The sequence below is a fragment of the Aspergillus undulatus genome, assembly GCF_047715775.1.
Source record: "Aspergillus undulatus strain CBS 261.88 unplaced genomic scaffold BDV17scaffold_8, whole genome shotgun sequence".
Classification (NCBI taxonomy): domain Eukaryota; kingdom Fungi; phylum Ascomycota; class Eurotiomycetes; order Eurotiales; family Aspergillaceae; genus Aspergillus; species Aspergillus undulatus.
Window position 1 is genome coordinate 135,205 of NW_027396612.1, and position 22,271 is coordinate 157,475.

At 53.1% G+C, this 22,271-nt stretch overlaps 8 protein-coding genes across 8 annotated transcripts; 1 reads left to right on the forward strand and 7 right to left on the reverse strand.

The window, feature by feature from the left end:
* Positions 1-784: 784 nt before the first annotated feature.
* BDV17DRAFT_279926 (uncharacterized protein) lies at positions 785-3,051 on the reverse strand (the record flags this gene model as incomplete). Its single annotated transcript, XM_073759799.1, has 3 exons — positions 785-834; positions 873-2,088; positions 2,119-3,051. 3 exons carry the CDS (start codon positions 3,049-3,051, stop codon positions 785-787), a joined length of 2,199 nt encoding a protein of 732 aa, XP_073618632.1.
* Positions 3,052-3,731: 680 nt separating this feature from the next.
* On the forward strand, positions 3,732-5,474 carry BDV17DRAFT_226678 (fasciclin domain-containing protein). The gene is made up of 3 exons (XM_073755715.1): positions 3,732-4,447; positions 4,493-4,886; positions 4,940-5,474. The coding sequence occupies exons 1-3, from the start codon at positions 3,858-3,860 to the stop codon at positions 5,108-5,110; spliced, it is 1,155 nt and encodes a 384-aa protein (XP_073618633.1). The 5' UTR covers positions 3,732-3,857; the 3' UTR covers positions 5,111-5,474.
* A 3,523-nt stretch (positions 5,475-8,997) lies between these two features.
* On the reverse strand, positions 8,998-10,350 carry BDV17DRAFT_255354 (nitrilase). Its single transcript, XM_073756920.1, has 3 exons — positions 9,821-10,350; positions 9,436-9,760; positions 8,998-9,390 (listed from the first exon to the last, which is right to left on the reverse strand). The coding sequence occupies exons 1-3, from the start codon at positions 10,292-10,294 to the stop codon at positions 9,146-9,148; spliced, it is 1,044 nt and encodes a 347-aa protein (XP_073618634.1). The 5' UTR covers positions 10,295-10,350; the 3' UTR covers positions 8,998-9,145.
* A 2,608-nt stretch (positions 10,351-12,958) lies between these two features.
* On the reverse strand, positions 12,959-14,955 carry BDV17DRAFT_279928 (GMC family oxidoreductase; the record flags this gene model as incomplete). Its single annotated transcript, XM_073759800.1, has 4 exons — positions 12,959-13,041; positions 13,088-13,589; positions 13,638-14,515; positions 14,616-14,955. 4 exons carry the CDS (start codon positions 14,953-14,955, stop codon positions 12,959-12,961), a joined length of 1,803 nt encoding a protein of 600 aa, XP_073618635.1.
* A 1,522-nt stretch (positions 14,956-16,477) lies between these two features.
* Positions 16,478-17,103, reverse strand: BDV17DRAFT_255356 (uncharacterized protein). Its single transcript, XM_073756921.1, has one exon. The coding sequence runs from the start codon at positions 16,788-16,790 to the stop codon at positions 16,614-16,616; it is 177 nt and encodes a 58-aa protein (XP_073618636.1). The 5' UTR covers positions 16,791-17,103; the 3' UTR covers positions 16,478-16,613.
* Positions 17,049-17,907, reverse strand: BDV17DRAFT_288386 (DsbA family oxidoreductase; the record flags this gene model as incomplete). Its single annotated transcript, XM_073761389.1, has 2 exons — positions 17,049-17,759; positions 17,860-17,907. 2 exons carry the CDS (start codon positions 17,905-17,907, stop codon positions 17,049-17,051), a joined length of 759 nt encoding a protein of 252 aa, XP_073618637.1.
* Positions 17,908-18,180: 273 nt separating this feature from the next.
* On the reverse strand, positions 18,181-20,480 carry BDV17DRAFT_279930 (Hsp70 family protein; the record flags this gene model as incomplete). The annotated part of the gene is made up of 9 exons (XM_073759801.1): positions 18,181-18,227; positions 18,521-18,668; positions 18,716-19,081; positions 19,126-19,225; positions 19,275-19,542; positions 19,588-19,654; positions 19,709-19,885; positions 19,918-20,314; positions 20,371-20,480. The coding sequence occupies 9 exons, from the start codon at positions 20,478-20,480 to the stop codon at positions 18,181-18,183; spliced, it is 1,680 nt and encodes a 559-aa protein (XP_073618638.1).
* Positions 20,481-21,098: 618 nt separating this feature from the next.
* BDV17DRAFT_255362 (uncharacterized protein) lies at positions 21,099-22,236 on the reverse strand. Its single transcript, XM_073756922.1, has 2 exons — positions 21,687-22,236; positions 21,099-21,602 (listed from the first exon to the last, which is right to left on the reverse strand). Exons 1-2 carry the CDS (start codon positions 22,131-22,133, stop codon positions 21,231-21,233), a joined length of 819 nt encoding a protein of 272 aa, XP_073618639.1. The 5' UTR covers positions 22,134-22,236; the 3' UTR covers positions 21,099-21,230.
* Between the last annotated feature and the right edge of the window lie 35 nt (positions 22,237-22,271).

Sequence of the window (22,271 nt, forward strand, 5' to 3'; positions counted from 1 at the left end):
CCGCCATGTCTGACTGCGTCCTCTGTGGCGCCCAGAAGTGACAACAAGGCATGATTGCTCTCGTATTCGAGCTCGGTGGTGTGGCGGGACATGCGCCTTGTTGCCATAGGCCATGGGTAAGTCAACCAATGAATCAATGAGTGGCGGTTTCGTGTTATCTCGACAAAAGCAACGATACCTATCCCTACGGAAGGCTGATCTGATGATGATGATGGCAAGGAAAGGGATCAATCGCAGACGCAGGAGAAGGCCCCGCAGTACGGGGCCATCTTCCTCTCGGGAAGGTGCAATTCACCACAGTTCTTACTCTTCGATACTACTAGTATCTGCTAGTTAATAAGATTGGTTATCGAGAGTGGGCAAGAGTATTATAAGCAACGAATTGACCCTTTATCGCATAACGCTATTATCTTCAGAAAAACTCAGAATCTGCGGCCAAGGCAAAACGGTGTTAAATCCAACGTCAACATACCGGATATGAGCATAAAACAAAGCCTTGCACAGATTACCAGCTCTTAACTCACCAGTTCCCCTCCTCCGCTGATACTCCAGAAATATGAAAGATGTCCACGGTCAGGATCGGTCACCCCGGTCACTTCTGTCACCCCGGTCACCCACCAGCTCTACCTCCTCGCCTTGCGCACCAAAGTCGAGAGGCTTCACGGCACTGGTCACTAAACATAGCCTGTTGTTCTTGCTTGGTAGGCACCAATACTGCGAGCCTCATACAGTGGGAGATACAGGTCCAGACCCCGGGGAAGAGGGATACTCAAATCCAAACGAGCTAGTCTGACGGTTTAATTTCTTCCTTGCGCCAGGCGCAGGAGACCCCAGCTGCGCAGTTTCAGTGCCAGTACCAGTTCCAGATGCACCTCCAGTAGATTGCGTTTCCTCCTCCTTGAGGATAGGATACTTGAACCTGGCCGTAACAGGTGCACCACTCTCCACATCCTGCAGCGCACCCTCAGGCGGGCGATGCATGAGCGCAGTGACAATGATATGAGTCGGTGACTTGGGGGGCTCAAACCACAGGATGGTAGTTGCAAGGACGACTACGACCCCGATGATTAGGATCACGGCGCCGAGTCGCTTTGTGCGGGAGTCGATGCCGTATTTCCATAGTTGCACGGTTGCCCACGACGTTAGGGTGGCTTCAGTATAGGGGCGTTCTTCTTCGAGCCGGCGGCGGGCACGGCGGTCTGCGGATGTGGAGAGAGTGGTTGTTGTATATGGAATCATTGAGACCGCTTGGAGTGCTGCATATGTGTGGATCAAGTTAAAGCGTAGCAGTTCGGGGTTTTCGGGGGAGGTGAAGCGTTGAAAAGCGTCGATAAAGCGGGCGCTTGAGCCGCGGGTACTGGGAACGAAACCGTCGGTTGCGTTGGCTGACCATGCTGCGAGGGTCCAGTCGGGATGGAGGGATAGTATGGCGTCTCGGGCGTTGTCGGTGTCGTCTAACCCCGGACTATCATGCAGAAGACCCAGCTCAACGAGCTGCAAGAGGTTGGAGACGGGCGATGGGTCGAGGGCATAGGTGGCGAAGCTCAGGAACGCTGTATTGTCGCACCAAATGGCGGAGTCGTTGGAATACCGTGGCATGGAGTACTCGTAGGTTTGCTGGCTGAAGGAGATACTGCGCAAGTCGGTCTGGGCGGGTTGCGTGAAGATGTCATCCCAGTTGCATGAATCGTCGTCTATACACTGTTGATCAAATAGATACCGTGCTTGAGGAGTTGTGTATATTGTGACAAACATGTCGGTCAGCCGACTTGAAGAATCCAGAATCGTGAACGAGGCAGATGCCGAATTGTCCCCCCATCCAGATCCCCAGCGAATGCACTTGAGGGCGTTTTGCTCAGTGAAGCCACTGTAGCAGCGAACTTCTCTGTCCTCAGAGACGTTGAAGATAGTTGGCTCGTCATATAGCCAGCAGCCCCCTGCCAGACCGATCGTCGGCCCAATGCGCTGCAACTGCGCTCGCAGCGACTGGTTGAAACGACCAGAGTCGGGGTATCTATCGGTAGAATCAATATTAGAGAGCGTGGCATTGTAATAATTCGTCAAGTCGACCGAGAACGCTCGCAGGAGCTGCCTGTTCGGTGCCCATACAATGCCTACCGAGTCAGAGACATTAGGGCTAAGTGACAGGAGGTCTTCCTGGGACACCGGGGGCAAAATGACGGCATCGCGGCCTTCTTGCTGCCTCTCGGTCGCCACTGCTGCTTCCACAATCTCATCCAGACTCGCACCATAGAGGTTGCTGGTGCAGGCGTATCCTCCAGCCGCCATCTGTCCGTCTTGACAAAGGAAGAGACTGTCGTCGGCAGGCGGGTCTGAGGATAGCATCGCACCAAAGGCAAGGGACTCGTCTCGGTTGATGTCAATATACTGCAGTCCGGGGATGACAAGTGTAGCGGTGGCAACTCCCATCAGATTGGCTATGACCGAGAGCGCAGCAACGATGAACAGGAAGAAGTACAATATTGGGGGAGTTGCTACTTTGTCTGTGCGAACGGGCGTTGGCGACTCGCTGTTCTTCTTCATGGCAAGATCGCGTGCTTTAATAGCGAGGTCTTTGAGGTAGAGAAGGTCCATGAACTCGGCGTAGACGAGCAGCAAGCTCACAGGAAGCCGATTATCTTTGGCGGACAAGTGTAGAGCAGCTCGATAAACAAGGCTCGCAGCAACGTACATGAACCATACCTCGAGTCCCTTGGCCACAAACTGAAGTGCACCCAGTACGTCGCGGTTGGTACCATCCAGTCTGTCGATTTGCTGCACTTGACTGGTAGAATATGGATCTATACGGCAATGGCCACGACAGTTAAGGCCAGAGCCGACGATGTGATTCTTGAAGTTGAGGATCAGAATGGCGAGCGCAGGGCCCAGCCAAAGAAAGCCTACCACATTGCGGAAATGGATGAGTCGGCGAAAGCCCTGCTTGGATCTGTTGAACAGGTCGCGGGCCCGGGGGTCTGAGGGATGCTGCTCCGCAGCTGCAGGATCTGCAGCACTGGACTGCGCAGCGACTGCGGTCTTGTCGTCGGCCATCTTAGTGGATGATCAGCTTATAGCTGTACTATCAAACTCAAACATGAGGAGAGAAAACAGTGCCGGGGGGATGGGAACGTTGGAATCTGGCTTGGGTGGGAGGGGGCTGTATAAAATGCTGATTCTTGAGCCAGGACGGCCAGTCAGCCATAACCAAATGCCTGCGTGCATCTGAACAGACCAGCCAGGCTCGCTGACACCTGCCCATCTCCGGGCGTCCTCTCAGCCTAGCACCCGCCTGCTCTTCAGGCAGTTCTGCATGAAAGGTGAATGGGCGGGAAAGCACCGGAATGACAGAAGCCATAAGACGAGAAGAATGGGTCAAGGGTCCCCCGGCCGAGTTTACGTGTCAAAAGCCATAGATGGTGAAGCCGTAGGAACGTCAGCATTGGTTGCACCTTCCTTGCAATCCCATTCGCTTGAAATCCTCTGCCTGTCAAAGATGGCGAGCTGTGGAAAAAGCAAATCCCAGTTCTCAGCCCTGCCGAAGCCTATAGTTATAGGGCCAAGGCCACGGTCCCATTGGGTCTATGCATCTTCGTCACAAACGTAGTAAGTTGACAAGCTTACGGGAGTAAAGCAAACCTGCAGGGAAGCAGGTCAATCTCCGAGGACCAGCTCAGTCTCACTGTACCACAAAGTATACACCGACTCCCCGCCTTCCATAGTTGGTTCATAAGCAAACAATTGCTGCAAATTGGGTGGTATAAAAGGACCTTCAGACACGGCCGCCGACCGAAGGCGTAGCTGCTACAATTCGATTCCTTCTCCAAAACCAGCATCCCAAGTCTCCCCTGAAAATAGTCATGCGCTACCTCGCTCACGTGTTCCAGGCCGCAGGGCTCGTTAGCCTGTTGCTGGCTCCTGCTCTCGCCCAAGACGACTCCTCCTCCTCCTCCTCCTCCTCCAGCACCACTGCAACTTCTACCTCGACATCCGCCGAACCCACATCCACTGATCCCCCTCTCTCCGATGCGGGATCAGGCAGCGGGGGCGGGCGATTCGCAGCGGCAATCGCAGACACAGTGCCACCGAATCCGCGTGTGCGACGAACAGCGTTTGTCCCAACGGACGAGTCCTTCCCGGAGCGTCTCGTCCGGCAAGATGGATACGGCGTGCAGCAGTACCTCTATCAAGTTACTGACCAGTACCTCACTGCGGCGGATCTACGCGCCTCGACGGGAAGTGTCATGGAGACCCTCGACACCGATGCCAACCTGAGCGGCCGTGGGCAGGCCGTGCTTTCGCACGGACGGCGCGAACAATCTGATGTTGATATTGAGACGAACTTCACCTCAGCCCCTCCAGTCCGCCTTTACAGTGGGCTGGGTAACACCGTGACCATCTTGCAAGAGGACATTCCATATGACGGAGGTATCTTGCATATCATCAGCGGGTAGGGTATCCTTTCACATCTAAAGAGCTTTGCTGAACTGTTTAGGCCTTTTACTCGCCCTATCGCACTATCCGACTCACTTAACACGATTAATACAGCGAGCACCTTCACCTCGCATATCTCCTCGCACTTGGACTCCTTGGATAAAACGCCGTCCATCACCGTATTTGTCCCAGTCAACGATGGTCTCTCAGCCGCTTTGGGGAACAACGCCACGCTCTCTGACGCCGAAATCGCAGCGCTCATTGACAGCCATGTCATCGGCGGAACGGTAGCGTACTCCCCACTGCTAACCCAGGGCGTGACCTTCCAAACGCTCGACGGAGAAGAAGTCGTTGTTACTGGCGATTCCGACGGGGAGATTATCCTCAACGACAGCGTGAGAATAACCCAGTCTGATATCATCATTGCAAATGGCGTGGTTCATTTAATTGACCAGGTACGTTGATCTTACATCGACCTGAAGAAGATATTCTGACTTTTTTCCTGCAGCCACTTTCTGGAGCGAGTGGTACCTCATCCACCCCGCCCACCACAACCACCACAGGTGACGACTCTGTCTTTACCGGCGCCGCCACCCGGGCCTTCCAGACCGCACAGTATTATCTCAAGATCTTCTCTGGCCTGTTAATTGGCGTGCTTGGAAGCACAGCATATTTCTAGCGCACAACATATTTCTACCCAACATGAGCAACGCCGACGCGTTGGTAACTCTCAACTGCCTAGATAGCCATCTAGGACGAAGGCACATGGGGTATTGTGTACCAGGATGAAAGTGGGCAGGCGGAGGAGGAGAGATTGTGGCCAGTCATTCGCTGCATAATGTTTAATATGGATGGCTATTCCCCTTCAATCATATTTCTCTTATCTCCTGAATTGGGGTCTTTGCACCCAATGACCACCGACTTAGTCAATGTATGTAGCACACGGACGGAGCCGGAGATCAGACGCATGCCATTGCATTGCATAATTTTCATGGAAAGGTAGAGAGAGAGAGAGAGTTCAGCCAGCCAGCGTAAGGCTCATTGTGTCTACGGTGACGCGACATGGATTTCCCCTCAACCTCGTGAGCATGCGTAATGGCCTGCACATGTGAAGCATCCAACCTCTTCTCTCGACTTTCTGCGCAGAGCCCTCTCATTTACATTGGGTCATACTGCAAGCACGAACGAACATGGTCTGCACGCGCACGCTCGCATCATTGCACTTGCGGAGTGGAGTGGGAGTCCAGACCCTGCACATTGCAAACCCGACCATCCCCGTCGCAGCTCCGAACAATCCAGGCCGGTGTTCCATGCCTCATCGTTCATTCGTCTTTCCTCCAGCTGCTCCTGCAGGTCGTGCGATGGGATTAACAGGATAGACGGGAGTAGGTAACACGGCATACGACGGGACATATACGACCTCCCGTCAAATCACGAGGCAAGGATATTTCCGGCCGTCCGGAATCTGTAGGCTAATCAGGTCGCGGCATCTGATTCCTTTTTTTTTTTTTTTTTTCTTTCCGGTGCGGTGTCAATGGCTTTGCGTTTACGCGCGAGAGATAGCCTGGCGTCTACAAATGTCCGAAGTTTCCACGAGTGAAGGGATGGTCGGCATTTGGCGAGACGAGCGGAGGGCAGAGAGTAACGAAATTAGAAGTGGGACAATGCTGATTCTGGTGCTGCAAGGTCTGGTGAGGCCGTTATTGGTTTTCCTAAGCTTTTCCCTCTTCTCCCCTCCCACTTCTCGGCTGGACGAGGGGCATCATCCGGGATTTCAAATAGGACTGGGGCAGTCGGAGACTTGCTAGTTGGCTTGAGCAGAATTCCTATGGCATATGCAGGCAGGAAAACCTCACATCGGACTGCCCTACCTATACTCTTACAGTGCCTGGAGTCCTAGTGTGGTTGACAGATCACCGCGGACTATGCACCGATGCAATCGCTCTTAGCGATTGGAGAGACTGGGTCAAAGCAACAAGGGGTCTATGCAGGGGCTGTAAGGAAGACTACGTTGGTGGAAGGAAGCCTCTATGATGGCCTGGGAATGCGGATAGGTGGTAGTGCTGGAAATAGTGGGAGTGGTCGTTGAACAATCTAAACTAGAGCCCCTGTGCTCACTTGAGCAGAAATGGCCCTACACGATGTGTCGACTCTTGAGATACAAAGCTGGGCGACGTGATCACAAATGCTGTGGTTATCCTACCAGCCCGTATTGGCACTTTTCCGCTTCGTAGCGATGGGACTCACCATATACCGGACGGACCTTTCAAGGTGCAAGGCTGCTCTCACCCAATCCTGTAAGTCACCCGTTCCCAAACCACCCCGCCATCCCGCCCGATTATCAAGGCCAAAACCCTGGTTCGTCTCGTGCAGGACGCAGATGAATAGTAGCGAACGACGTCTCCCCTCACCCATCCCAGGGGCATCAGCCAACGCGCGACCGAAACATGGTAGGGCTAGGATGTTCTGAGGCTCAGTTCGTAGTGGGGAGATACGGCTTTCAAGAGCCGTCAGGTTTGCTATTGAGCGGTCGGACATGGCCAGCTGGGATTGGAGCGAGATGTAATTGAGGAATAGGAGTGTTGTGGTGTATTCGGCGGCCATAAAGGCGAAATCATTTGTGGGAGGAGGGACGGGTGTGGGAGCACATTGGCACTGGGACTTCGACTGGGATTCGATGTATCCGAGGCAATGGCAAGAGACTGGCAAATCTGGCTATTCACTTCGTAGCCACATCTGTCGCCAACTAGCAAGGGCGTCTAGGAGCCGTTGGCACTCCAACAAAATTGTTTGAGAGTCGCTCGCTGGTAGCGCGTACAGTCCCGTCATCTGTACAGCAACATCCAAGGGCCTATCATGGTATGTCTTTGGGATAACCACCCACGGCGTCTCCATCCATTCAGTCTGAGCAAGGAACGTTTTCTCGCACCTTGGAAGTGCAAACAATATCGTCATCTCCCGCAACTTTGAGCAACGCCGCATGGAACCCACCAGTCCGAAAGACATTCGGGCCCTGGCGCTGCGTCATGGAAAGCGCACCGCTTGGAGGCAACGAGGTGCCAGACTCGTATTCCCTGGTCGGCTGTTGCCGACTCGCCTCGACGAGGATAAAGACCAGACCAATGACAATGAGTTGCTGGTTGGCTTCGGAGGTGAAATTTTGCAAGGGTTGGCGGAATCTTTGGAGGCTGGTGTTGCGTACCGACATGCTGAAAGCCAGGTACTTCTTCCTCTGGCCGGTGAAGGAGAGTCAGACTGTTACCAGCGATATCAAGGCCATTTCCAGGGCTCTGCTGTGAAGGGCTAACGCGGAAACGCCTTCCGGCCAGCGGGACGACGTCCTTTTGTAAGCGTCATCGAACCGCGCCATGAGTGTTTCAAAGTGGATTTGGAATTCGGCGGGGGTCAGATCGAGGCTGTTGATCGCCGTTTTGGTAAGTGCTATGTAATACTTCTTGCTTTCGACGAGGTGTATCGTCGCTAGTTCCTCGTTTCTGGCTGATTCTATAGCTTCACCGATAAGGCCTTCATGAGAGTGCCCATTCGGGTAGCATCGAGAATGACGAAGACGCTCTTGACGTGCGGCTCGTATCCACCGCATTGACGCAGGTTCCGCATTCCGGTCGTGCGCCGTTGCACTGGGGTTGTTAGTGAGCGTTCGGCCTGGCTGTGCAGCTGGAGTTGAGCCATACCGCTTTCTTGCGAGACCGACATGTCAGGCAGGGGCGGACCATTGCGGCACTCGAGCGCCCGTTCTCCGCTGTCAGTAACTGCAATGCCTGGCCAAGAGATGGTTGAAAGTGGAAGGAATGAGGCAGGAAGCACCAGAATGTCAGGCCAGCTGAGGCGGACGTTGGAGGCGACTACGTAGACCACATTCCGTATATCGGACCGCGCGCTGCTATACAAGGGCTTGGCATCAGCAGAGGGAAGTGCTCTTTGTATGAGGTCGAACGGACATACATAGGGGGGCATTTCCGTGCGACATCTCAGACAGACTCTTGTCACAGCACAGTTAACCTTTTTCTGCACATGATCACAATGGCCTCCACAAACCCAACCCGCGCCCTCGCCGGCATACCCGTCGTCGACACCCCCCTCATCCAGGCAGCCCTATCCTACGCGGGAGAGCACAACGACACTATGTCCTTCAACCACGTACACCGTTCCTGGCTGTGAGGCTGCATAATCGCCTCCAATCCACTCCGTCGACCTCGAAATCCACGCCGTCTCGGCTATCCTCCATGACCTCGCCTGGGACCACACCAGCGTCTTCGCGTCAAAGGATAAGCGCTTTGAAGTCGATAGCGCGAATGCTGCTCGTGACTTCCTTGCCACTCGAACCGCTCATCTCGATGATCGCCAGCGCCAGCTTGTGTGGGATAGTATCGCCCTACACACTACGCCAAGCATCGTGCAGCACAAAGAGGCAGAAGTGGCGCTGTGCAGTATGGGAATTACTGCTGATTTTGTTGGTTCTAATTCCCCTCTGGGTCTAATCACGAAGGAGTATACTACTATTGTGGGGGAGTTTCCATTGTTGGATTTCTTGACGCAGGATGTTGAGTTTGAGGTGGTTTGTGAATATATATATCGGTGTTGGACAAGTTGTTGCGGGGCAGTTTTCAGCTACGACCATCAACTAAATTGCTGAAGAACAAATAAGCAAGGATACATGAAATCATAAATTCATATTGATGTTGATGTTGATGTACTACAAAGGGGGCGGATTGAGGTCCAAGCCTTCGACCTTTAGTGAGAATGAGTCGTTCCTCGAATAGCTTCCTGCCAAGTCAAGGTCCAGTCTCCCGCGAAGGCAGTCCTCAAAGTCGACTTCAACAATCTGGAGACTCGTTTCCGGATCGCTGTTGTCGTTTACATTCCAGATCGGCCCTGCGAGGACTTCTCCCAGCGGCCCAATGATACACGAGCCACCGCCACTGGCCCAGGCCTCGGAATCTACGGGGTATCAGTATATGTAGTTCAACGGTCGGAGGAACGCACCTGATTCCTTTTTTTCCGCCTCGGACCCTTGCGTGACCCATGTAGGAAGGTCTTTATATCTACCGCTCTGGCTAGCAGATAGAACAACAGCCCTACCTTCTAGCGCAATCGTCCGCATGAGAGGCAGCCAAGTCTCGCGACTATCGACCGTCGGAGCGAGGTAGAGATTGACATTCTGAGAGTACAGACTCTGCCTCAGAAGCGGCATGTAATTCTCCCAGCAAATAGCAGCAGCAAGCGTCAACTGAACACCATTAATCTCCGTCGTGACAGCCTTGAGCGTAGACGGCGATCCCTGCGCCCAGACAAGGCGTTCCGAGCCCGTCTATTCCAAATTAGCACCCTCGACATAAGCAAAGAACAATGAAAGGGCGTCGATAACTACCGGCATAACCTTCCTTCGCTTCCCCAAGACACCCCGCTTGGGATCGACATACAGCGCAGAACAATACAGACTCCCGCCCGCGCGCTCAATAACCCCTACAACAATCAGGATCCCCGTCTCGCTGGCGATCTTCTCGAGCGTCTCCCTTGTCCCGTCGCCGCGGTACGGCTTCCCCTTGGCCACGGGCAGGCGCTTCTCAACCCAGTCGTCACCCGCACCTGTAGGGGTATCGCCTAGATCGACGGCGCCATTGTAGTAGTGCAGGAATTGCTCGCGGCCGTGGGCTTCGCGGGTGCCAAAGGAGGTGCCGAAGGTGGCGGTGCGGGGATAACCCCCGAGATAGGCCTCTGGGAACAGCAGGATCTTAACTCCGCGCGAGGCAGCGGTCAGGGCAGTGCGCTTGAGGGCGATGAGGGTGTTGGATAGCGTATGCCGCGTATGAGACTGGGAGACAGCAACCTTGAGTTTGGTCATCTTTGTGCTTCTGAAGGTTAATTGTGTCTTGACTTTTTGCGAATCTTGGAGGAGGGAGCGCCTTGTTAACTCCGTGAGAGGAAACCTCGGGTCATTCGGCTTTACTTCCGTTCCTGAGGGGGCCGGGGAAACATTGTTCCGACCGCTCAAATGTCCGAGTCCCGAGTCACGTGAAGATCCCTCTTTGTCTTGTGCCAATCATACACGAACTGTCAGAATTGTTACAGATCTATTGGCATCGATGAAGAATATCTCCTCAAGCTACACTAAATGGCCTTGCCAATATTGCTAAGGGATACCATGGACAATACCTGCAGCATTCCGCAGCCCTATCTAATTGTTAGGCATCGGTTACTTAATAGATTGCGCCCGTCCTGATGCCGGTACTTGGCTGCGAATTCCTGACAACAGACAACGGCCGTATTTATATTCGTCGGCCATGAACAGTGACACTCTGGCTGCAAGCCACCGGCTGGCATGGGCTTCAAAGTGTTGATTGTCGGTGGCAGTATCACCGGCATAACGCTGGCCGCCATCCGCGAACACTAGCCCTACCTGTGGCATCATGGATTGCTAACCCCCGTCCACAGCGGCCCCTTTGGATGCGCTTCGGTCGTTTCTGGGTTCAACTCACTGGCTCTTGCTCGTACTTTCGCCCCGCTATCTGTCGCCATAATCTCAACCGTGATCCTGTATTATGGACGACGATGGGAACCATTCTATCAGTTCGGCGACTGGGACATGCAGTACATATTAGGGACTTGTCTCATGAGCTTCGCCTTCGCCAGCATCACCAACGTCTCCTTCGTTTGGGGTCACATTCTCCCGATAATTTAACACGGGACTATTATACTTCGCACGCCAGAAGTGATCAGCTTTGCCACATTCACCCTTCTCATTGCGGCCTGGCTATTGTTCACGATATATGACCTCTGCGGAGTCAACATCATCGATCTGAGCTCGGCGAGAGGGGCGCTCTATATCACTCTCGGCATTCTTTTCATCAGACCGGGTACTACGCTGATCGCTGCGTGGGGTTGGCGCGAACAAGCCTGGGAGAAAGCACGGCGGAGAGTCTCGGAGGAACGCTACGCGAAACCTGAAGTAAACAATATCGCTTAGCTCAATTTCGGCTGGTATCACTGGGCAGTTCGGGTCCTGATACCGGAATGCTCTTACGGGAGCTGATCTTCTGCACGGTTGAATCAGGCCGTGATCCTGGTTGCCGTGTTGTTAGTGTTGCGACAGCGACTGCTCGAAAAAGTTACTTAGGACCGAAGGTCCAACTTTCGTGATATTGGCCCTGGCTTCACGGTCCGCGCGGCACTCCTGCCCAGAGCGCATGGCCGGGCAGGTACCAGCAAAGCTTAACGAAACTATAGACGACAATTGGATGCCGTTGATACTTTCCTCTGATGCTCGATGCTAAATGGTTTGGTACGTAAAACCTGCCTGATTCAATTAGCTCTAACTGAGCTCATCCCTACTGTATCTCTCCATCGTAGGACGTCCCTATCCTCCCCTCTGTGCAACTTCTTCCATCCATCTACCCTCCACTGAAATCGACTCCCCATACCAAACTTCATTCAAGGATCCAAGAATGAACAGCCGCCCATGTCCTAAATTCCAAACGAAACCCGTCCGCTGCTCGAGACCCGCTCCCGCTCCCGCTCCCACTCCCGCACGTAAGCCCTCGCGCGCATCTGTACTCTAAACGGCACTGCCAGACCCTAAGCCCAACAAGGCAATAGAAGGAATCCCTTTCGGTCCCGCACCGTGCAGGTGATTTGAATTCCCTGGTGATTCTGCGGGGCCTGAGGTGTTGGATCCGTTGATTCAGCGGGATATCCAGATCTCAGCAGCCGGGGTGAGAGCAGGGTCATCGGGGAGCAGTAAGGGGGAGGATGAGGATAAGGATGCTGGTGATGAGATGTCCGTGTTTGCAACCGTGGTCCAAGACCAGGTCTTAATTCCCTCTCCTGATAGTACGGTCTCGATGACGAGGTTGACTCCGTCCATGACCGCGGACGTAGACGTGGAGGGGATGATGACCTGAACTCTCTGGAAACGTCTGAGCATACAGTAACTCAGCCTGTTTGTGTCGGCATCCCCCGCATACATCACAGTGGACCACGGTCCGAGATGCTGTCGTGGGCCCAGGCGACCCCTCCACTGGAGCCAGAGATGGAAGTGGGGGTAGAGGTTGATAATGAGATGTCGATGGATGATCTCTTCATGCCGCCTGCGACGCCTGATACGGTCTGAAGTTCTGCCGTGGTCGGAGAGCGTATGCTCGGCGTCGTGTATGTCGTCACTGGACATAAACTTGATGGGCACTCTGTGACCAATTACTATCTCGACTATCTCTCTACGAACGTACTCGAGACGCCCTGCCTGTTTATCCAAGGGCTCCCATCCACGTCGTGTGCCAGCTCACTTGCGACGAGTGATATGTCAAGCCTGGTCGAAGGTGTAGAGTATTTTCTGGCTCTTGGTGGGCTTTACCTGGCTTTGGTGTAGAGCGTGTGTTTGATAAATATCACTGCTCGATGCTGTTGGCATCAATTTGGCATGTACTTATGTGGTACTATACTGAATAATATTTTCTTGCTCAGGTATCCGACTGCTAGGCGCATTTTTCCAGTGGACTTGCGTGCACCAGCCTTATAGATCCAATTTGGGTAATTGCGCTCTACTCGCATCGCCACGATACAAGATGTCATCTGCGATCTTCTCGCCCAGCATATCTGACCGGTCAGTCACAGAATCTCCCATAGAGTGAAAAGGACTCACAGCATGTGGACTGCGGGTGTCCAGGAGGAAGGAATGGGAGAGCGCTGGCGTCGACGACCCGCAAGCGCTTGACACCAAACACTCGAGCGCGGCTGTCCACGACGGCCATAGGATCGTCCGCAGTACCCATTTTGCATGTCCGGGCTGGATGCCACAGGGTCATGATGTTACTCCGAACCCAATACAGTATTTCTTCATCGGTCTGAACCTGCGGCCCTGGAAAGTATTCCTCACCAATAACGATTGGACGCATTTGGTCGCTCGCAAACGCCTGCCGAAGTCTCTTGAAAAGGGCAACGGCGAGCTGCTGGTCTGACTCTGTCGTCAGCCAGTTCGGATTTATGATGGGCGGGTCTGAGGCGTCAGAAGAAGCCAGGGTGATGGTTCCCTCGGAGGTGGTCCCAATCAAGACGCCCAAGATGGAACCGTATTGGAAGCCGTCGTTCGGTTGGTCGAGGAGGAGGTTAGAGATATTCCCGATGAACCCGGCTCCAGACATGTACTGCGAGAGTTAGTAAAACCGTAGCCTATTATGGTGTAGGGTTAGTACCTCAACCTCTGGCCAATCTGCCGGAAACAGCGACAGATTGTACCGTGTGCCTTCAGAAAAGCCCGATCTCAAGTCCTCTGGGATCTTCTCGAAAGCCAGAAAATCCGCGACGTTGTTTGTCAGGATGCCCCTGGCTTTTGTAAGCCAACGAGTGTACTCTTCAGCTATTACCACTGGGTTGGTTGCCACCCGAGTTAATGTTTCAACACCAACACGATAGCTGGGGCCGAAGAAGGGGTGATCCAGCATGCCCTGCCCGACGCCAGGAAGGTTAGACAGCACTGGGATATTGTGACTCTCTAGATGCTCCCTCGGGCCAATACCTGATACCATTAATAGTTGCGGCGACTGAAAAGCCCCGGCAGAGAGAATGACCTCGTTGGACGCCATCACCCTCCTGAATCCGCGTAGTTCCACGCCAATAGCGTTTCTCTGCTCGTCAAAAAGTATTCGCTTCACTAGTGTCTCTTTCAAGATTGTGAGATTTGCGACTGGTTCCATAAGGAAGGATGATTCCGAGGAGCTCCGCCGCTGGTCATTAGGGCTGATTGTTGTTGGGCAGAACTGGTACCCGAGTATTTCGCCGGAGTTGAAGTCGGGGGCTTCAGACATCCCGATGCCCTCCATACCCCGGGCTACCCATGTCGAGAATGGCATCGCGTAATTGGGGTATGAAACTTGCAGTGGCCCGCCGGCAGGGTCAAACGCGCTGGCGTTGTACATAGCCGTTGCGTTGGGAAACCTCTCGGCAGTATTCGGAGGTGTGAAAGCAGTGGTGCGCTGGTAGTAGGGGAAGATGTTATGGAAGGCATAGCTAGAGTCATTCACAACCACCGCCCATAAGTCTAGTGACTGCCGAGTCGGACTGCGAAATGTTACTCGCGATCAATTCAAGTTCGAGATGGACATACCGCTGGTAGACCATGAAGTTCAGAGCTGTCCTACGAGGCATGGTCAGCAACCTTTAGATGCAACCACTGAAGGGGAGCACGTGCGATCCACCGAGACATTTTCCGCGGGAAAAATGTACTCGCCGGCCATTGGCACCAGCCTGGGGTGTGGTGATGAAGTCCCAATCTGCTGGAGATCTCGTGGCAAGATTCGACCCAACGGGTACGACATCGAAAGCTGGGGTCTTTGCTAGAGAATAGGTAATTTCGTAACGACCTCCAGCTTCGACTAGCGTCACTGTGTGTGACTGGGCCAGACGGACGGCGAGTGTCAGCCCTGAGGTACCACCACCGACAACGACGTAGTCGAAGGTCTCGCAGAGTACATTCGAGACAAGGAAGAGTATCAAGAAGCAATACAAAGACATCACGGCGTCATCGACATTGATAGCTGGTACTCGTATGCAGTACTGTCAAGATCAGTCTGACGATCCCGCTGACGAGGTCCGGTCTGATGCGGCAGGCCCTGTCGCAACCCTAATAGGAAACTACGACCATGCTTCGTCCTCGCTACTCTAAGGAGCACTCAATAAATCCGCTTATAGGCCGAAGTGACAGCCTGCCACTTCCGGAGAAACGTAACATTGCTCTTTCTACAAACAAGCGCCCCTGAACTCCGCAAACCATTTATGCGCCATAACATCCTTGGTGCAAGACCGCTTTTCCGTGTCAAACTCCAATAACCCTCGTAAAAGATGTTTTGTACTGTTCAACTTCTCCTCGCTAAGTCTTCCACCAAGTGACTCCTCCAGTAGCTCTTCGAGTGTATATTTAGTCGGCATTCCATGCATATCCCAGTCCCGTTCTCGCTTCCGCACGTAATGATTGATTGGCTTGCCACTATCCGTGAAGAACTTCCGCCAACTTGGCCAGTGCCGGTTTCGCAGATCTTCGTCTTCGGGGAACCCGAGGATATTATACATGTCGATGAAGTGCATATCGTTAGTTATATTGGTGACGGGGTAGTCCATCAGGTCGAATAACGGAATTCCCGTGAGGAACTCGAAGATGAGGCAGCCAAAACTCCACATGTCTTGTTTGGCGGAGATGTTCCGCTGGAAGAGAGTCTCTGGACCGCGAAGGTGAAGAGGCGGGGCTGGGTGCTTTGGTGGGTTTGTAGTTAGGAAGGCTATACATGCGTCAGTTGCGGATCGTCAACCATTCGGGGGACAGTCCGGCACATACATCCTCCCAAGTCAGAGATCTTGACTCTAAACGGCCTGGAGATGTCGAGGTATGTCATCAGGCTATCGGACGGTACAAGATACCTAGGTCCCTTGACGCCACCTTCTAGATCCTCACCCGCGGTAGGCCAGACCGGTATGTCACTATCTTGGACCATCTCTTCTAACGGGCGATCCTCAAGACCATCCAACGTGAAAAGCAGGTTTCGTGGCTGAACATCTCCATGCACAACCCCGTTGCTGAGCAGAAAATCCAAACCGAGCAAGGTCTGCCAGAGAATCGACCTGGCCGTCCACAGCGGGAACGGACGATCCGGGAACGAAACGTCCTTGACTTCCGTCACACTCGCCCCCATCGGTTCATAGACCAGGACCCGATGTGTGCCGTTCGGTCCACTGAAACAGAATTCGTCTAGCAAGGGAAGGTAATGGTCACAGCCGGGATGCAAACCAAATTCTGACCTTGCAAGTAGGTCATAGATACGCGTCTCCTCTGCCGATGAACGCTGAGACTCGGCTTGGCCAATCTTGAGTGCCACATAGCGATCGAGTCTGAAGCTTAGCTTAGCTGCGTACAAGGTTCACTGGAGCGGCACCCAACGTACCTGCTATCTTTCGCCAACCAAACCGTCGAAAACGACCCGAACCCTAGCTTCCGAATGATTTGATACCGGGTACCTGCGAATGTATCCATCAGATGCACCGGGTGAAATCGTCGCTTGGGGTAATACTCGGGAAACTCAACGACCCTGAGTGCAAGAACCTTGGCACTGGTTGCCAAGGACGAGACGCTTGGTGAGCGACTGGAAGTCGCAGACGAGGAGTCTGTGCATGATAGCGATTCAGAGTCCATGACTGGGAACTCGGTAGACGATTGAAGACCGTGACAGAAGCAAAACAAGCACGCCCTTGTAGAAGAACAGGAGCGATGACAGTGACAACGCATGGAAGGGCGAGATGGCGAAGTTAGATAAGCAGGGCAGGGCAGGCTCGTCAATCGCGCTTGACAGGAAATTCATGCATAATCAATCTCGATTTACAGGCCGACACATGGCCGATCCATGCACGCTGGCAGCCCTGGATTCCCGCCAGTTGCAGGAGCCCCCACTATTATGTAAAGGGCACTCATCTTCGGAGAATCGAAGTATCCTGTGCCTAAGTACAACGGACGTATCGGATCGGGCCGTCGGGTCTCCACGCACACGTAGTCTGTACGTATGCACCACGAATAGCAGCCTGCGATGCCATCTTATCAATCAGATATCCATCATGAGGCATCATGCAATGCCTGCCACGCTCCCACGCCCTCTCGCCTTCACAAACGCCTCAAAAAACTCCTCCATACCCGCCGCGCCATCGAGACTCTCCTCTCCAATCTTGAAGAGCGGCACGCCTTGCACCCCCATCTCCCTCACCTCCCTCTGCTCAATCTCAACTTCTTTCACCCCACAACCCCCCTCCAAGAAAGCCTTTACATTATCCTCATCAAGCCCCGCATTCACGGCCGACTCTACAGCGACGTCAGGATGACTAACATCTTTCTCCAACTCAAACTGCGCGCGAAATAGATTCTCGGCCAGACGGCACTGTATTTCGCTCCCACCGGTCTCGGAAGAAATGGCAAAATAAAGCGCGCGATGCGCCAGCCTTGATGAGCCCATCGACCCTCCGAACTGGAAGTCGATTCCGACTGCCCTTCCCTCTCGCTTTATACGGGTTTGGGCGGCGTCGATTTGGGCGGCGGTCATGCGGCGGGCCATTCGGTCTATAGACCTCATCGTGGGATTAACCTCCTCCGTCTCCAAACAAACGTAGTATATATAACTGACGTGGGAACGCTTACCATAAATAAGGACACTCCCTTCTGGCTCAACCAGATCAATAAAGTATGGTTTCCATACAATTCGAAATTCGTCGTTTGATCCGCCGGGGTACGTTTTTTTGTAGAGGGCTATTGTCCTTTGGAGGGTGCGGTAGCCGATGTAGCACTATTCGTCGGCTTTTAGGTTAGTATGTACAAGTATTGCTGACTGTATTAAGGTTGGCATTCATTGGATGGGAGTGGGTTGGTAGGTATCGGCAGCGTACCCAGGGACAGATAACGTCGGAGATAATCTCAATCGGAATGACGGCCATTTTCAATGTTCAATGCTCTAGCATCAAGGTGCGCACATAGGATACTCGGAAGGCCATTTTGGCGAGGTGAGGCTTACCGATATTTATAGGCAGGGGGCGTTGTCGGTGTCTGCGCAGGGGCTGTATTAGGGTGTAAGCAAGCTGGCGGAACTCCGCCGGATCGACAAGGCAGACGTCTTGGGTTTCTGGGCTCAATAAACAGTCGGTGCTAGTCATGTCCATCCGCAAGGTATGGTCGTCTTTATTTACATCTAATCTGTCTTCATTTTAGTTTTAGTCCTTTGAAGGTGGTGTCGCAGTTATCCAAGTCAAAATATCGGCTTTAGTTGCAGTTATATATCAACATCTAGAATGAGGACAAACGATATACAGAAAACATGCACCAATCTCAAAAGACAGGATAGAGTTTTAGTCCACTGCCCATATCAAAACCTCACATTCGCATTCTGACTTCCCATCTTCCTTCCATTGATATAAACAACAAACTGCACCGTCGCTCCACTAGGTACCATCTCGAGATCAAACGACAACTTCTTCATCCAGGCGCCCGTCGTCTTAGAAGTAAAGTCCTCGAGCTTCTCAAACGGCACATCGAGGACGCAATCGATCTTACAGTGATTGACAAGGGTTTTGTCGACTCGTGAGGGCGGAACGTGCTCTTCGCTCTCGAATAGTTCGACTTCGAACAAGCCGCCAAAGTCCTTTTCGTGGAGACGGTAGAAATTATGCCGGACTGGGTGGGTTGTTGAGACGTTGTCGCCCTGCTGTTGTCAGTACACTCCGACGAGGATGGGAGGGATGAACACACTCGTTTCAGATACCAGTTGATTTGGTTATTCGCACGGTACTCCCCTTCATTTGGGTACCATGCCTTATCGGCTTCGAGATGCTTCGCCGGATCAAAAGGCGCGTGGTAGATGAAGCCAATACTAGTTCGGGAGATTGTAGATTTCACTGTAATGGGCGATTCAATGCCATAGGCTATTTGCGTTTGCCCATTGGCGCCCTCGGTGGCCCCGGTCAGGAAGCCCTTGTAGACGGCGCCGTTGCAAATCGCAGTGCGGGGGCGCATGCCACCGGATTGTAGGATTGTGATTCCACCGCGGGAATGTCGGTCTTTCAGGTGTTCGTAGAGATATGGACTCGCACCGAGGCCACCGACAAGAATAATTCCCTGCGTTTGTCAGAATTGGTCGTGGGTTGTCTGCTAGGGCATACTTTGACCGTAAGGCCCTGACTATTTGCTTGCTTGATTTGACCGTCGATCAGCTTGTCAATTCCGGCGAAGGACTCCGTAAATGCTTCTTGGATATGGGAGCTTCACGAATTGGTGATGTAACTGTACGACGAGGAGGTAAATGGCGTGCCTTGAAAAGTGAATTCGCCCTTTCTTGATGAATGGCTCTCGACTCAGGTCGTCAAGACTGTTCTTGCCAAATGCCTCGGCGGGTATGCTAACGGTGTACTCTTTTTTCGAGTTCTGCGGGTTGAACTGTGGCTTGATGGCATGTTCCCATTCCCCTCTCAGGATTTCCTTGATACCCGCCTTGCTCAGATGGTCCCATCGACGCCCGAGTCGCGACTTGCATGCCCGCTCGAAAGCTTCGTCGATGAAGATTCCACCACATAGTCCGCCTGTACGCGTTAGAGTTCTGCGGAAAGCAGGGAATGCGTACGTACCAGTTACCTCAACCGCTTCCTCCATGGATATAGGGTTTACGGAAGAAATCTTATAGCTGATCAAGTCCTGTAGATATTAGGAGGAATGCACGATGCAAAGATAAGAAGCAATAGTACTCACAACTGTACCGCCACCCGCATCACAAATAAGATAGACATCGCCCGGCTGAGTTCGCCGACCAGGTTCGCAGAGAGTTGAGAAGGCCGCAGCTTCCGGCTCAGGAGCGAAGCTGAGCTTCGTCTCACCTGCAGGGCGGCTATCCATTATCCCAGCCTGCCTCGCGGCCTCTTCCATTCCCTGCCTTGCATACCCTTTTAGATGGCCGGTACGGTGATGACAACGTGGAACCGCAAAGCATCGACAACGTATTCTCCGCGCGCCTTCTTGACGGTCTCGAGGATATGACGCCAAAGCAGACGAAGATAGTCTGCAATTAAGCCGATCGCAGTCTTGCCAGTTTCCTTCAGCATCTTGCGGCCGCGGAGGACAAACTCGGAGGAGCGCGTGTCCTCATTGAGATCCTCGTCCTTTACGAGGAGGAGTTTGAACCAGCGGACGGGGTCAGCATCGTCAGGAATCTCGTAGCCCCAGAAGATCTGGTCGTCTTCATAGAAGAGCTCCGTGGGCGCTTTGCCCTCTTCTCGACCTGTGCCTGGCCAACTGGTGATGAGGTTGATCTGCTCGCTGGCGAAATCCGCAACTGTGGCCCATGCGACGCCGGAGTACCTGAACCGGAAATCAGTGTCTATTCAGTGTAGGAAGAGTTCACGAATGCTACTGACGTTGTACCGAAATCGATACCAATAATCATGACATCGTCGTCATCATCTTCGTTGGGCGTCGCCGCTTTAGGCTGGTAGGCCATGCTTCCGTCAGCAGGCATGTAAGTCATATTGAAGTTTAGTATAGTGGTGGTAAAGGCAATATGCACCGATGAATCGTAATTTGGGCTTTATCCAGTCGGGCGGCGTCATGGTTTAAATGGGGCAGTCGCGCAGCCAGATGCGGCGCTCCCCCCCCCCCCCCCCACCCTGGCGAGTCTACAGCCTCGCGCAGGCAATTCCACCTTGCATACAGGCCAGACTCTTCAAGAATACTCGCTGAAGAAGCCAACGCATTGCACAAGCGTTAGCGCCCTGGCTGTTCATGACGCTGCACGAGGTCGAGACGCTCAGCCTTTCGCGCGCCTTGGCCGACGCCGCTGGTTGGTCTCTTCTTCGCGCTGAGACTTTTACGGCGAGGCTGATCTGATTTTGACCAGGGATTTCTCGTGCTGAATATGCACCCCGTCGCCTCCGCAATTCTCGCCGAGGCCTGCCGCCAATGGTCGCGAGCGACGCTGAGAGGACTGCTCTCGAAGGTTGCCGCCCTAATACACCGCATCGGGCTGTACGCGACACTAGGAACATGGCGGTTGGCTATGGTCTACGGAATGCAATTAATAAAATTTCAACTACTCGGCACTGATACGTCGGCAGAAATGAAGCTGTGTGACGGCATTTTGTTGAGAGATAAGTGAGCGCAAACATCAAGCACGCAAGGCATCACAGACCCCGGGGTACCATACAGGTTATCATCGAATAGACATCGTGTACGAGCAACCAGCCACAGAATCAAGGCAATGACCGCCTCGCACTGCAGGTCAATACCTCACCGTCTCAGACCTGGATTCTTCGATATCATTCCTCTTAGAATCAACATCCAAGCCCTGTTCTTTGTACGCCGCAATAATCCTCCTCCTAGTACGTTCTTCGGGACTTGGGGTACGGGATTCCCAAGTGCACTGGATCACCTTGCGCGTATAAAGAACCAAGCCAAACTTATCCATCATCTCATAGAACTTCTCATTGAACTTCCGGCAGCTCTCGTCGAACAAGATCGGCTCCTCTATGGACCAATACACTCGCGTCTTCGTATACCCAAGAAATTGAACATCGCGACTAAAGAGAAGAACCTCGAAGAGCCGCTCCATGCAAAGACCACTAAGTCTGGAGTCCTGCATCTTTGGATCGGCCTATGTACCAAACATGCATTAACCGCCCGAAAAAGAGTTTGGAATCTATTCATCATATGCTGAGAGTTGGAAATATAAACTGACCTGGATACTTGAGCTCCTAGCACCATCGCCGCCCATTGCATGGGTAATATGGAAGAGCCCAACATCTGCAACAGGAGGCTGTTGAACAAGCATTCTGCGCCAGCTTGCGTCCTTTCGCAGGAATTGATTCATCGTCGCGGCGTCTCTAGTAATCGCCATGTCGAAAAAGCTAAATTGATAGCGCTTGGATCTATTCTTATCGGGAAAGACCGCAGGGAAGGCCTCTATCAAGAGCGGGTTAAGCGTCTTTTCACTACCCACTTCAGACTCGTTCATCGGCGTAAAGAACAGCGCCTTCTGGATTGACGGCGACGTCCTGATCAAATTGAACCATGCGCGACAGACGCGCTGAGCTGAGGTGAGAAGCGTACGCATGTCCGTCTGGACCAGAACCAACTCCAGGACTTCTGGTGTATCCAAAGCTCTGTTTATGGCTGATTCTGTCATAATTCTAAATGGAGTTCCATATCCCGTGTCATGGCGGGGGAATCGACCGGGTTATGAGAAATTGGAGACAGGCTGCTCCAGGCAGAACAGCTCAGGCTGTAGGCAGACAGAACGTACGCCCACGTAGCCAGAGGCTGT